The 15986-nt window shown below is 45.5% G+C and overlaps 1 protein-coding gene across 1 annotated transcript; it reads right to left on the bottom strand.

Annotated features, from left to right (window-relative positions):
* Window positions 1-3014: 3014 nt before the first annotated feature.
* NEURL3 (neuralized E3 ubiquitin protein ligase 3) lies at window positions 3015-14915 on the bottom strand. The gene is made up of 5 exons (XM_083629794.1): window positions 14472-14915; window positions 9668-10168; window positions 9269-9302; window positions 4916-4932; window positions 3015-3537 (listed from the first exon to the last, which is right to left on the bottom strand). The coding sequence occupies exons 1-5, from the start codon at window positions 14497-14499 to the stop codon at window positions 3308-3310; spliced, it is 810 nt and encodes a 269-aa protein (XP_083485920.1). The 5' UTR covers window positions 14500-14915; the 3' UTR covers window positions 3015-3307.
* Between the last annotated feature and the right edge of the window lie 1071 nt (window positions 14916-15986).

The following is a 15986-nucleotide window of genomic DNA, read 5'->3' as shown; positions in this document are numbered from 1 at the left end:
GAACAGAGCAATAAACACTGTGGGTGGCAGCATTTTGAAACAATTGCATGGAGCTTTTCTCTGCCTTCTCAAAAAGGTTTGGGTAGGTCAGGGGTCTGCAACCTTTAAGACAAAAGGAGCCACTTGGACCCGTTTCTGAAGAAAAAAAAACTGGGAGCCGCAAAACTCGTCATTATAAAAATAACTTTTTTGTCACTTTATTATTTCTTTGTTTGACCCCTCAGAATTACTCCTCCTCATAGAAATAAACGTTAAATTAACAAGTTACCTTTTTGTGTGTGTGTGTTCTTCACTCCCCTTCAAAACAGTGACCAGCGTACATGCCCCTTACAATGTAGAGGGCGGACGGGAAGGTGACGCCGGGACGGTGCGTGACTAACGCACGCACCGCCCCCATGCGACGTCACAGCCAGTACAGCGCCCGCCACAGTGGGGAGTGTCGGGGCGCACAATGCGCCTCCTCCCCTCGCTAGTATCCGCCCCGGAGCCGCGGCAAAGGTGTAAAAGAGCCACATGCGGCTCCGGAGCCGTGGGTTGCAGACCCCTGGGGTAGGTGATGCTGAAAAGGGCAGCTCAAATGTTGGAGATTTTCCTATTAGGGAAAACTAATGGATTTATTGGGGGGGGGGACAAGATGGGGGGGTGGTAGTAACAACAACAACAACATGCTGCCCATCTGAGAGGTTTGCCTCAGCCACTCTGGGTGGCTTCCAACAATTAGAACACAGAGAAAGGGGGTGTGGATTAACACCCCCCCCCACACACTTCTCTGGTTCACTTAAAATTGATGAGCAGGATGTTAAGCCAGTTACTACATTCTTTCCACAAGGCGTAAGTTAATTACTACAAACGTGTCTTTATGCCCAGCTTAGGGGCTTCCCCAAAACATCTGGGCATAAGTGGAAAAGACTGCGGGATGACAGAGACCTTTTGTTTGTGTTGCATGAGACTCTTCTTTCTGTTAGTCTCTTTAAATCAGTACAGTACAGAATGTATTTTTGAAGTGGATTGGCACAAAACCCCTGTGCCTATAAATGAGAGACTATTCCCCACACAGTTGAACCAACCTACAACAAAAGAAATGCACATAATTTTATAGAAAATGTTTTTATTATATAAAGGAAAATAGTTTTCGAAGGCATAGAAAAATATATAAAAACAAATACATAAAGTGGAATGATGAAAACCAGTAGTACCTGCAGAATAATAGCAGCTAACAGATGCAGATAGCCCTGGATGTGAAGCAGTTCTTTTATTTTCAGATAGGTAATCAAGCATTGTTCACTATTGTCTGATACCTGCATGATCACTCAAGCTGCCTCACAGGAACGTGCTACCTTTCCCTGCTTTGCAGGCTTCACAGCCTTACCGTTGGCCAACAAAGTTTTCTCTCTTCACCCTCTCGGGACTCTCCCCTCCACCACTCCCATCTAGCCTGATGAAGAGTTCGTGTGCAAGCTTCTGGGTTTTCAGGATTTCGTGACCTTTCGGTTGGCCTAATGTATTGTCTCAGTGACAGAGTTGGATGACAAAACTAATAGTTTAAAAAGATGGCACCTAGGCTTGTCACTGAACCTAAGGCTTAAAACAACAAGAAACAAAAGGTGGCGAGGTGACTTTGTTCTATACCTGTCTATAAAAGTAGTAAAGGTAAAGGGACCCCTGACCATTAGGTCCAGTCGTGACCGACTCTGGGGTTGTGGCGCTCATTTCGCTTTTGGCTGAGGGATCCGGCGTACAGCTTCCGGGTCATGTGGCCAGCATGACTAAGCCACTTCTGGCGAACCAGAGCAGCGCACGGAAACGCCATTTACCTTCCCGCTGGAGCGGTACCTATTTATCTACTTGCACTTTGATGTGCTTTCAAACTGCTAGGTTGGCAGGAGCAGGGACCGAGCAACGGGAGCTCACCCCGTTGCGGGGATTCGAACCACCGACCTTCTGATCGGCAAGCCCTAGGCTCAGTGGTTTAGACCACAGTGCCACCTGTGTCCCCGTCTATAAAAGTAGGCTGACAGAAATTTAGCAAATGACGTTTGGCCCATCATTTCTTTTATCAAATAAGAAAAGCTTAACCTGCTGGTTTTTCTGCATTTCAAACTTGTTAAAGGCACAAGAGCAGGGCAGAAAAAACCTGGAAACCTGTAGCCACAGTCATTGTCCATGTGGTTCTCTCATCCCTGCCCCCACCCCCTTTCCTCTCAACAAGGTGAATTATCATTGCTATTTTCATGGTCTCTCCTGGGGCAAAATGGGTAGACTGATCTCAAATGAATAAAGCACAACAGAATCACCCCTGTGTTTCCTACTTGAATGATGAGGTCTTGGGCCTCTTCCTGGAAAGGGAATTTCCCATTCCACGAAACAGCAGGAAAGACAGCAGGCTTCTCAGGCCTCCTGGGGAATTCAGGGCTTCCTGTTCCTCTGCTGATATAGTGGATTCTGCAAGGCTTCTCCAACCTGGTGCCCTCCAGACAACTCTACAGCCCTCACCAGCCCCAGCCACCCCTTGACTTGATGGGCACTACAAAACATCTGGAGGGCAGAAGGCTGCTTTATGCTCCTCCTACTGCCCATGACCCTGCCCCTTTTGGAATCTCCTAACCAGCTTCCCAACACGTTTGACTCCTATCATTTGTTCAGTTCATGATAGAGTTGTGTTTCTCTTGCTCCTTGAAGACTCCATCCATTTTGCCCTGTTTGGAGAGTCTCTCTCTCAATGGACATAAACTTTGCACCTGCCTTGGTTTACCTGCCACCTGCTTGTTCCTATCTAACAGCCGAAAATACAAACACTTTTTGCATGGCTGTGAGATAAGATTAAGGTGTGCATGAAAAGCAGTTTACAATGGCTTTGGTTAAACTGTAACACTGATACTGCTTGGGAGAGAAAATTACTGCTGAAATGGGTGGTTAATAAAGGGTATTCTTCACTTTGCTCCCAGCACAGTCTCCACTCCCCCCTTGGATATTTTCAACATCTGCTTGATCCCTCAAGCCAGAACCCACTACTGTTGAATTTAGATGTCACTGTTCTAAATCCAGCACCATGGTTCTCTGCTTTTTAAAGGCAAAAGTGTCTTATTACGGAGAGTCCTTTTTATACACCTCCCTCTCAGGCCATGGAGAGAGCGAGAAAGATCTCAGCAGTCCATCTTTTCTGCCACAGTGATCTCTTTGTTGTGCATCTCTCTTTAAAGTCAGCCTTTGTCTTCTACACCTCGGCGGGTTCCCATCAAGATTTGAAACATTTCAGGAGCTTTGATAGTGCATACTTTTGTCACCACAGGGGCTGGCTATTCTTTGCTTATTCCGGCCAGACTTCTGGGCTCTCTCCTTCTGCCAAAACAGAGATGGGAATAATTTTCTTCACTTCCTGCCGGCACAATGGGCAGCGACTGGTGGTATGGAAAATTTTCAGGGAGCAGTGGGAGCAGAAGTTGGCATGACAGCAAGGAAGCATCATCGTGTTGGCTTTTTGCCCGAAGCATACAGCACATTCCTCAGGAAAGGCATGGAAATCCCCACAGGTGGACTCTGTATTTCATGCAAAAGACACGGAATAAGAAACACAGAAATACTTCTTCAGCACACTCTTCTTCCTACTTACTCTATTTAACCACAAGGGGGGGGGTGAGCAGGCTTTAATATGGCGAGTCTGTCAATTTTGGGTTCGCAAGCTTAGCTTCAGTTTGACATGTTTCCACATCAGTTTGCAATGTTTTTTAAAAAACAATGAGTCCTGAGAACTCACCAACTTTTCTCTCTGCACTAGATGAGCAACAGCAGGGGGTGATCAGAATGACAGCAGCCAGAAATGAGCAGAAGAACAAGCTCTGCCTGAGCCTCTGCTCTGCCTGCCTGGCTCTCCCACCACCTTTACCCAATGGGGGAGGGAATGGCACTCTGCACATGTCCATGGGAGCCTCTTTTTGTGCACAAGGAGCCTGGCCACAAACAAAACCCTTCTCAGCTTAATAACTAACAGTTCCTTAGTTTTACACAGAGAGCTTGAGAAATGCAAGAAAATAGCAAAGTAGCCTGATGGTTTGTGTGCTCTGTAAGGAGGGATTCAAAAATAACCCTGAAAGTGAGGAGTGCCTTCTGTGTTTCCCTGTCCTGCTACCCCCAACATCCCGCCCCCTCTTCTTCTCCACCTCTCCTCCCAGCCAACCCCCCTGATCTTTAACAGTCACCCAGCTTTATGGGGACAGGGAGAATGTGTCAGGGAGGGACCATGTCTGCATGTGTGTTCTGCATGTGTGCTATTCCTTCCCTGCAATAACATAGTATTTCTACTTCGGATTTTAATCTCATTTTCCCTCTCCACTCCCCCCCCCACCACCACGTGCACACTGATTTGGGGGAAGGTAGGCTGTGGCTGCCACATGGAGTGCGTCAGCTCGGCCCTACAGAGCAGTGCGCTCCCACTTACAAGGCGACAAAGAGGGCGCTGACAAGGGGCAGGGCAGAATGGGCACATTCCCACTTATGCACACCCTGTAACGGAACCCCAGTCTAAGTGGCTTCCACAGCGGAGCCACAGAAAGAATGTGGTTGGTTAAGGGAGCCGTGGACTCAAAAAGGTTGAAAACCACTGTGATAGGGAATTCTAAAGGTGGCCTCTGCAAGGTCTGTGCCCTTGTGAGAAAAAAACAAAAATGTATGGTGTCTTTTTGTAGTATCTATTTTGTCAGTTAGATGTTTATTATGGTCAATGGACCAATAAGACAAAATACAAAGTATAAAATACAAAATTACAGCTCCATTGAAGCCAATTTTTTTCAAAACAAAAAACAAAACAATAAAAGTGAAATTTGCACTGGGCAGCAAAGTGCCCTGGGATGGTTTCCTGGGCTAAAATAAAATAATGAGAGGAAATTGAGGGCAACTCACAGCTTTTCCAGATACTCACCACTCTGTTGAAGAAGGCTAAGCCCATCAGCATTTCATAGAATCATAGAATCATAGAGTTGGAAGAGACCACAAGGGCCATCGAGTCCAACCCCCTGCCAAGCAGGAAACACCATCAGAGCACTCCTGACATATGGTTGTCAAGCCTCTGCTTAAAGACCTCCAAAGAAGGAGACTCCACCACACTCCTTGGCAGCAAATTCCACTGTCGAACAGCTCTTACTGTCAGGAAGTTCTTCCTAATGTTTAGGTGGAATCTTCTTTCTTGTAGTTTGGATCCATTGCTCCGTGTCCGCTTCTCTGGAGCAGCAGAAAACAACCTTTCTCCCTCCTCTATGTGACATCCTTTTATATATTTGAACATGGCTATCATATCACCCCTTAACCTCCTCTTCTCCAGGCTAAACATGCCCAGCTCCCTTAGCCGTTCCTTATAAGGCATCGTTTCCAGGCCTTTGACCATTTTGGTTGCCCTCCTCTGGACACGTTCCAGTTTGTCAGTGTCCTTCTTGAACTGTGGTGCCCAGAACTGGACACAGAACTCCAGGTGAGGTCTGACCAGAGCAGAATACAGTGGCACTATTACTTCCCTTGATCTAGATGCTATACTCCTATTGATGCAGCCCAGAATTGCATTGGCTTTTTTAGCTGCCGCGTCACACTGTTGGCTCATGTCAAGTTTGTGGTCAACCAAGACTCCTAGATCCTTTTCACATGTACTGCTCTCAAGCCAGGTGTCACCCATCTTGTATTTGTGCCTCTCATTTTTTTTGCCCAAGTGCAATACTTTACATTTCTCCCTGTTAAAATTCATCTTGTTTGTTTTGGCCCAGTTCTCTAATCTGTCAAGGTCGTTTTGAAGTGTGATCCTGTCCTCTGGGGTGTTAGCCACCCCTCCCAGTTTGGTGTCATCTGCAAATTTGATCAGGATGCCCTTGAGTCCATCATCCAAGTCGCTGATAAAGATGTTGAATAAGACCGGGCCCAAGACAGAACCCTGTGGCACCCCACTAGTCACTCTTCTCCAGGATGAAGAGGAACCATTGATGAGCACCCTTTGGGTTCGGTCGGTCAGCCAGTTACAAATCCACTGAGTGGTAGCATAGTCAAGACCGCATTTTACCAGCTTCTTTACAAGAATATCATGGGGCACCTTGTCAAATGCCTTGCTGAAATCAAGGTAGGCTACATCCACTGCGTTCCCTTCATCTACCAGGCTTGTAATTCTGTCAAAAAACGAGATCAGGTTAGTCTGACATGACTTATTTTTCAGAAATCCATGCTGACTATTGGTGATCACAGCATTCCTTTCTAGGTGCTCACAGACTGTTTGCTTAATGATCTGCTCCAGAATCTTCCCTGGTATTGATGTCAGACTGACTGGGCGGTAATTATTTGGGTCCTCTCTTTCCCCCTTTTTGAAAATAGGGACAACATTTGCCCTCCTCCAGTCTGCCGGGACTTCGCCTGTTCTCCAGGAATTCTCAAAGATGACTGCTAGTGGTTCTGAAATCACATCTGCCAGTTCTTTTAATACTCTTGGATGCAGTTCATCTGGCCCTGGAGACTTGAATACATCTAGACTAGCCAAGTATTCTTGTACTATCTCCTTAGTTATTCTGGGCTGTGTTTCCTCTGCTGAATCATTTGCTCCAAATTCTTCAGGTCGGGCATTGTTTTCTTTATCGGAGAAGACTGAGGCAAAGAAGGCATTGAGGAGTTCAGCCCTTTCTGTGTCCCCTGTTTGCATTTCACCATCTTCTCCTCTGAGTGACCCCACTGTTTCTTTGTTCTTCCTTTTGCTACGAACATACCCATAAAAGCCTTTTTTGTTGCTTTTAACCTCTCTAGCAAGCCTGAGTTCATTCTGTGCTTTAGCTTTTCTGACTTTGTGTCTACACGTGCTGGCTATTTGTTTGAATTCCTCTTTGGTGGTTTCCCCCCTTTTCCATTTTTTGTACACATCCTTTTTTAATCTTAACTCAGTTAAAAGTTCTTTAGATAGCCACCCTGGCTTCTTTAGGCACCTTCCATGTTTCCGTCTCATTGGTATTGCCTGAAGTTGTGCTTTTACTATCTCCCTCTTAACAAACTCCCAGCCATCATGAACTCCCTTTCCTTTTAGTATTACTGTCCATGGGATCTCACCCAGCACTTCCCTAAGTTTTATGAAGTCGGCTTTCTTAAAGTCGAGAAATTGAGTCCTAGTATGCTTGGCTGCTCCTTTCCGCTGTATAGTAAACTTCAGAAGAGCATGATCACTCGCGCCTAATGATCCTTCCACTTCTACCCCACTAACCAGGTCATCAACATTGGTTAGGACCAGATCTAAAATGGCTGTTCCTCTTGTTGCTTCTCCCACTTTCTGGACAATGACGTTGTCTGCAAGGCCAGTGAGGAATCTGTTTGACCTTATGCTCTTGGCTGAGTTTGACATCCAACAAATATCCGGGTAATTGAAGTCCCCCATTACTACTATCTCCCTTCCTTTTGCATGCTTGGCCATCTGTTCCAGGAAGGCATCATCTATGTCCTCCGTTTGGCTTGGGGATCTATAGTAAACTCCCACAATGAGGTCACTGTTATTCTTCTCTCCCTTAATTTTGACCCAAATGCTCTCACTTTGGCTTTGAGGTTCTAAATCTTGGATCTCTTCACAGGTATACACATCCCTGACATATAACGCCACTCCTCCTCCTTTCTTGTCTTGTCTGTTTCTCTGAAATAGATTGTATCCCTCCATTATTACATTCCAATCGTGGGACTTATCCCACCAGGTTTCAGTGATGCCTATTATGTCATATTTAGTTTGCTGTACCAAGAGCTCAAGCTCATCTTGTTTATTTCCCATGCTTTGCGCATTAGTGTACAGACATTGAAGTCCATTAATCATTCCCCCGTGTTTCTTATTTAAGGATTTTTTCCTCCCACCACTAGGTCTGCGTGCTGTTTGCTCCATTCGGTCTATGACATTTGGATGATCATCTTCATCAATTGATAGACTCCTACCTTCAGGACCACTGTCTCCCTCCCCCACATTAGTCAGTTTAAAGCCCTCCTGATGAGGTTTCTGAGCTTTTTTGCAAAAACATTCCTCCCAACCGTTGTGAGGTGCAGCCCATCGCTTGCCAGAAGTCCATCTTCAAGAAACTGCATTCCGTGATCTAAGAATCCAAACTGTTCCTGTTTACACCATTTGCGAAGCCAGTTGTTCACTTCCACTATTTTTCCCTCTCTCCCTGGGCCACGTTGTTCAACTGGGAGGACAGATGAGATGACAATTTGTGCATTTAATTGCTTCAATTTCCTGCCCAGAGCCTCGTAATCTCTTTTGATCTTCTGGAGGCTATTGCTTGCAGTGTCATTGGTTCCCACATGAACCAAGAGGAAGGGGTATTTGTCAGTGGGTTTTATGATTCCTTGCAGTCATTCAGTTACATCTTGGATCTTAGCCCCGGGGAGACAGCACACTTCCCGAGACATCTTGTCAGGCCCACAGATCACTGCTTCTGTTCCCCTCAGTAGGGAATCCCCTATCACCACTACACGCCTCCTCTTATGTCTGGTCGGGGTTCTTCCGTGAGCTGTCCGTTCCAAGGTCGCCTGCACATTCCCTGAGGGCTGACTTTGCTGCTCGTCTTCATATACCTGATCGACTGTAATGAGGGAGACATCCTCAAATGGAGTCTGCTCTTCGTCTTCCATGCTAGGGGAGAGGACCTCAAAGCGATTGTGTATTTCTAAACAATCAGAGCGAACCCTGGGCCTCCTACTTCTTTGAGTCACGTTTCTCCATATATCTGGCTCCTGTGTTGGTGAACTAGCCTCCTTCTCAGGGGAGTCCCCTGTCTCCTCCTTGGTGGAGACGGTGTGCTCTGTTGCTTCCAAGAAGAGCTCCAGCTCTCTAATTCTTTGGAGCGTAGCTACACGTTCCTCCAGTTGCTGGACTTTGTCTTTTAAGAGGGCAATCAACATGCAATTGCTGCAGGTAAAGCTGCCTGCAACCTTTGGCAAGATGGCAAACATTGCGCAGGAACCAAAGGCGACTGCAGCTGTTCCCTCACCCTCCATCTTGAGAACGTGTCGTTGGGGCTGACTACAGCGGTCCTCCATCATAAAAAGCGTGAAGACAAGACAAATAAATCCCCCCCCAAAAACCCTAGGTCTCCCCCAACAAACGTTTAAGACTAGCTCCCCTAAATCTAAAAGATGGATCAAACTCCTCCCACAGCTAATCACCTACTTCAACAGAAGCCCTGCCCCCTCTGACCTTTGCACAGGGAGAGCAGCTAATCAGCCACAAGAAACACGCACAAGAAAACCCTTTTTGTTCCTTCTTCAGCTGCTGCCCTACAAGCCCTCCAGCCTTGTTGGTAGGCTGGAGGGATCTGAAAGGGAACGAGAGAGACTTTAGGATGTTGCATCTCAAGTGCAGCCTTTACCCATCAACAGCCCATGCCTTCTTGCCAGGCCACACCACACACCATGCACAAGGGCTTTCCCCAGCTGGAAAGCATACTTGAACAGCGATAATGGGTGGAGAGAAGGGTGGGTAGAGAAATCTTGATCTTTTGTATGGCTGAGATGTAGGCTGCTGCACGAAAACTGTCACATCTATTACCCCACCCACACTTTGCTTCTGGTCCAACTCATTACCAGCCTGTGGTCCCCAGAAGGCTGCCTGTGAGGGAATGTGGCCCTCATGCTGAACAAGATTCCCCCACCCCTGAGTTTAGATGCTTCAGCTGCTTACCCAAAAGCTGGACTGCCTTTGTCCTTCCATAGATGTCCACAACAGCCCAGAGAGGCCTTGTGACCAAGACACCATCTACCACCAGGAAACCTTCTGACTTCTCATTGGTGCTGCAGAAAACAGAACCTTGGTTGTCCACCCAGAAGCTGACAATGGTGCCTTCTGCTTCATATTCTTCCGGTAAGACGGCAGCACGACACTTCCCTTGCTTTACCAGGTCTGGGCACGAATACGGAGGCAGCACGCTGGGCTCAACGAGGGATGGATCCTCCCAAGTGAAGCCCACCCTTAGGCCTCCACACCACCTGCTCTCTTCCTTTAAGATTTTCAAAGTCACCTTCTCATAAAGTTCAATTGGCCGGCTGGAGAAGACAATGCCGTTGCAGAACGTGGCTGCTCTGCTCGCTATGCAGTGGGACTCATCCATAATGACCTGGGAGCCTTTGACGTAAGGGTGGAAAAAGAGGGGATCACTGGGAGGCTGGCTCGTGACATCTGGACCTGTGGGAGACATAAGTGTTATGTACTGAAGTTCTCACTCTGGGCCAGCAGGGGGATACTGTAGATAGTTCAGGTCTACATATGCAAATAAGGGATTGAAAGTGACGTTCAGTGATTGGATAGTTACAGAAAATGGTTACTGTTGCATTCTAGTGGAGCTCTATATAAGCAGGCTGGCTGAACCCTTCAGTTCAGTTCTGTTCTGGCCTGTGAATAAACAAGAGCTGTTTGAAGAATCGCTGTGTCGTCTGATATGTTCACCCACAACTTAACAATAAGAGACACCATGATTAATAAAATTATACGGTGCATGCTAAAGTTCAGCATGCACTTTCCTTGCAAAAGGTCTCATGGCGTCATTAACAGAAATTCTGAGAAGCGCCGCTCATCTCCACAGTCATCATGGCAGGATTCTCAGGAAGCGGAATTCTGTGCCTAATGCTACATACACACTGTGCTTTTAATAATGACATCCATGTTCTGCTCTGACTTTCTCTACTACAAACAAGCACGCTTAGCATGTTGCTCAAGATCCCGCAAAATATGAGACCACCATTAGGTGTCACTACTGGCGGGACAAGATGTGCCGAGGCCACAAACAGATCCTGGCTGGGTTTGCTTTCCATTTATCATACTGTATCTCCTGCGTAGGAAACTGAAACCCCTCAGTCTACAAGAGGCAACAGTTCTTCTAATGACTGAACCATATGCAGGTTTGTGGTTTTTTGTTTAAGCAACTAGAAATATCTTCCCTATAGACGCTGAAGTTTTACATCAGGTATATATAGAACATAAATACTGCAGTTTATTAAACTGGATTCAGCTATGCCAAAATATATCAAGTATAAAAAGTTGATCAATTATATGCTACTATAGGACAACTGGACTCCAAATGTCTCAGGTTAATGTTAATGCATTTAATTCACAGGCACTGGTAAACTGTGTGCAGTGGCGTAGCTGGGGGGCGGTGGCCCTGGGTGCAAACTCCTGAGAGGGGCACAACCAGGCACCCCCACAACTGGCTCCCAGCTGAACTCCTGCTGCCTATCGTGGCACAGAAATATTTTGTATAGATAAATAAGCTCCAAGCTTAGATAGCAACTTTGTCAGTGCTTTTTTTTCTTCAGAAAAAGAGGTGCTGGAACTCACTATGAACACCTCCCTTGTTCCCTTATAATGGCAATGGCGCCCACCTGAGAGGTGCCGAAACTGAGTTCTGGCACGTTCCGGCTGAAAAAAGGCCCTGAACTTTGTATACCCCTAAAATCATGTAGGCATAAAGTCGATTTCCTGATCACCTGGCCTCATCGGATGAGCCTGTGCTTGCTTCCTCACACATAAAATCCATTCAACCAATTTAGAGAGAAGTTTCATTGGTCCTGCCACCATTGCTCTGCCTAACCACCTTCATGAGGGTGGTTTGCTTTTGTGTGTCTGTGTGTGTCTGTGTGGGAGAGCTAAACTGTATGTGAAAATGGGCTACAGTTTACGAAGAAAACAGCTTCTCTTTCATTCCCTGATCCCGGGTGTCATTTGAGCAGTTGGCGGTTACTGTTATCAGAACATCATCGCCACAATCCTTTATTGTTCTGATAGGGGTCACTGGGTGAGCTGAAATGACAGGTTGCAGAGGGACAGAAGGAGAAATCCTGAACCTTGAAGAAAAATATTTCTGTATATTGCCTTTTCCTTGGACAATCTATAATAGATTTCTGACTCTTTCTCTTTAAATGATCTTAGGCGTTTGACATTCAGGAGATTGTTATATGTGGCCAGTGGTCCGTGAATGAATTAACACAGTTATGTTTTATTGACATGTGCGGTAAATTCACTTGTTATCATCTTGGAGAGCCAGAGTGGAGCTGGTAAAAATATTTCTTTAAAAGAAAACTAAAAGTTGAGCAGGGTTCAAATTCCCGCTTAATCATGAAGCAAGCTGGATGAATGTGGCTCAGGCACTATCTCTCGGGCCAGCCTCACAGGAGTGTTCGGAGGGGAAAATGGAGAGGGCGAGTGTGAGCCACCCTGTGCTCTCTGAGGAAATGCTGTGTGCATGTCACTCTGTCTATGCTTTGTGATTTGGAAAAGATTTCTGGGGCGTTACTTTGTCTGGGTGAAAATGTAAAAGTTTGAGACCTTGTGCTATTGCTGGGTTGCAGGCCTGTTTCACGGGTGGGGAGAGGAGATCATTGCTTTTTTAATATTTATAGGAGACTGGGTTAAGAAAATTCATCTTTATTGGTCTGTGAAACAATGGACTCTGTTTGGCTGCCAGTTGGAAATGTCCGTTGGGAGTTAACTGTTGGGAGACCACAGAAAACTGGGGTGAAAATGGATAGATGAGACCTGAGTATTAAGCAAATTCATCCTTGTGGGTTAACGTTTTGCTGGTGAAGATCAGAAGGGAGCCAGTGGCTCCCTATCTAAGGGGGGCTTGCCAGAACAGCCTGTGCAAGCAGGTTTCTAAAATCAACTCAACTGTCCAAGCAGCCAGAAGTATAACCCGAGGAGCTTTGGGAGTCAGAGGCAGATTAGACCCAGTAGGTGGGCTGGGTTGTGAGTGAATTTGGCTGAGGTGGACACTTAGCGACTTTGGCCAGAGGTTAAAGCTTCTTAGAGGCTGCTGTCAGCTATGGTGTCTCTTGGAACCTCAGAAATTGACAGCAAGCACATATAAAAGCCCAAAGTAGATATCAGTATCCTCTTCATGTACAAAATATCCCTTTACCAACAATCTTAAACAACAGCTCATTCTGTATCCAACTCATGCATAAAATCTCCTATATAGCACACTACCAGGAGGTTTTTAAAGCCCCAAAGCACCAATTTACTCAATATTTCCTAAAATCGCTGTGCTCCATAAAAATTAGCAAATTAACACTATAATTAGTTAACCAAAACGAACCATAAATTGGTGATGAATAAGAAACAGCCAATCACGTGCCATAAAATGCCTGGGAAAAGGCTGTAGTGCTGGTGCCCAGTGGGGGGTCTTGCTGGGGAGCATCCTGCTGGGGCCACCAAGAACCCACATGATGTGCCTAAAGGAAGGTCCAGACAAGAGGCTTCCCAGCTCAAAGCCCCTGCTCTCCATTACAAGAACACTCTGCTACGCTAGACTCAAAGAACATTCATGATTAAGTTCTTATCGCAAGTTTCAGTGAGAAAATAAATGTGGTCTTGGAGACCATTCAAAGCAGAAATTTTGGCAGAGGAGCAATGAATGGCATGCTTTGTTCACTGATGACTTTTGGAGAATTTTTATCATACAACAACCTCCAAAACCACCCACACACCATCCCCATAAACATTTAATATATGTTGATTGAGAGAGGAAAAATGATGTATAAAAGATTTCACTGGATGCCAAGATTCAGGTTTCAGGGTGAGAGAACCCTAGTAGACACAAAACCTGCAGCAAAGTAAAGCGTGGAAATAGAAGCTGTTAGACCTTTAAAATATTCCTTCCCAAGTTCCCTCTTCGACTTCACATAGAAAAAGACCAGACATTTGGTAAGTTTAAAATGGCTTATTTACAAACTCTCCAAAGGTCAGTTTCATGTGCTTTTCCATACAGCATTCAGAAATCACAGGCAGCAAAACTTACGGCAGGTTAGTTTCAAAGTGGTGAAAATTTGCAAAAAGGGCATGCAGTCTGAGCTTGGAGCAGCCAGCTCAGATGTCTTTACATAATGAAGTACACATGATTGATTGATTATTTAATTCCTTTACCACTTAATATATTTAAATGATCTCTAAGCAGTATACAGAAAACTGAAACAACAACAGACAATTTAAACAAAATATTACAAAAACCCAGTTATATATTAAAATGTTACATTAAGGCATAGTTGCTAATATACATAAACCAATATCATTTTTTAAAAAAACACTGTAGTTCAGTGGCTGCCACCACATCTTGTGGCAGTGAATTCCATGCATTAATTCCTTGTGCCGAGGCTGACAGTTGTTTCTCAGTGCTGAGGGAGATGCACATAGTGATGCGTACATTCAGAGGCACACTTGTTCTTTTGAACATTTTCCTTCAGAACTGCACCCTGGAAAGGAGAACATTTTCCAGAGCTCTTCCCTGACACAGATCCTGACCTCAGCCATAGCCTTTGAGCATAATGAGCAGCAAGGGCTGCGGGAGAGTTCTGCAGTTATGCTCCCTGTGGAACCAGCCCCAGACCTGATGGGTCCTTCATCACCTGACTCTGCAGCGCAGGGGACCTTGACCCACCAGAAGCACCTTTGCATTTTCACCCAGGGCCCTTCCTCAAAACCCCCAGCCAGTTCTTACCCTCCAAGGGGCGAAGGCAGGCACCCATCACTGCCAGGAGGCTGCCGTTCCTCAGGCTGAAGACTGGTGCTGCTCGCTGGGTGACAGGCTGGAGTTTATGTTGCCATGCCAGGGACGTGAGATGTTCTTACTGAGTTGCCTGGGGCACTCCCGGGAGTTAAACATTAATCATCGAAGTGTGGGGCTTGTGTGCAGTTTCCCTTCACATTATCACAAGATGCATTTTGCTTTGTGCTAGGGGGATTTCCAGTATATTGTGTGTGCGGACGTAACTGGAGCCAGGGCCACACCCCCAGGACCACATCCCTGACTTCAGAGTCCTGGCTTCTAGCCCAAGCTAGCAAGACTCCACCCTTTCCTCTTTCCTGTTGATACAATCCATTTACTTTGCACTGTTTCAGTGTACTTGCTAGCTTTCATTGTCAAATTTTAATATTCCTTAGCATTCGTATAAAGCTGTGGGCAAATATGACAATTTCGGTTTCTCTTAGTTTCTCATTTTTCCAGTATTAAATTCACTTCTCCACATTTCTACAAAAGATATTTTTTTAAAAGTCTTTATGACAATTCATCAGCATTTTAGTGCAAATTTCTCTAAATATGCTTCTATGCAGAACACGTTTCTATTTCACAAATACACACATTTTTGAAAGCAATTTCTCCATATAAAATGCATTTATGCATGTTATCTCTTCTTAATACAGGTGTGGGAGGGAGTTCCACAGTTCAACTCTGTGCTGCGTGAAGGAAGACTGTTTTGGAAACTGTGAATTTGGTAGGTTCACCTTGAAATGTGAATTGAATTGACTCTGCCCACCCCATCCCTATTCCTACATGTTGCTTTAGGCCAGAGGTGGCTAACCTTTGATCCTCCAGATGTTATTGGGTTCCATGACTAATGGCTGAGGATGCTGGGAAACATGGTCCAACAACCACTGAAGGGCCAAAGCTTCTTCACACACTTTGCTTACAAAGTGCATAAAGAGTGCTGAGTCCCTAGCCACCTATCACATTGATTAGCTGACAGATAAATACTTGTAATTTAAAGATACATATGTTAGCAAATGCACACTGTGCCCCAAGTCCTTTTGGAATCTAGTGGTGCCTCTTGGTGGTTATACATTAGATTCGTGTGTGCTCACCAGTCAACTATAACAGTTTCTGTTTCTTTACATCTGTTGTGCAATGTCCCAATGAGTCAGGTTGCTTCTCTTTATGTGAAATAGCAACATCTCAGAGACATGCAGTAACACTTACAGTCTGTAATTATAGTTACGGGAGAGTTCAAAAAGATAGTCATGCACACGGTAGATGCATGCTCTGTAAAGTGAAACTGCATCTTGACCTGCCCACCTGCAGTACAGTCACTGGCTGTCTAACAACTTATTTAAAAGCATCTCTTACACACTGCAAATTGCAGAATATATGGCAATGCTTATCTCTAGTCTATCTATTGCTGAACGGCCTATGCCCAGGTGATGCTATTTCCAGGAATGCAAGTGGTCTGTTGTTGTT

Source organism: Podarcis filfolensis, assembly GCF_964270895.1.
Source record: "Podarcis filfolensis genome assembly, chromosome: 8".
Classification (NCBI taxonomy): domain Eukaryota; kingdom Metazoa; phylum Chordata; class Lepidosauria; order Squamata; family Lacertidae; genus Podarcis; species Podarcis filfolensis.
The sequence above is the reverse complement of the archived record's forward strand: the minus strand, read 5'-3'. Positions and strand labels throughout refer to the sequence as shown.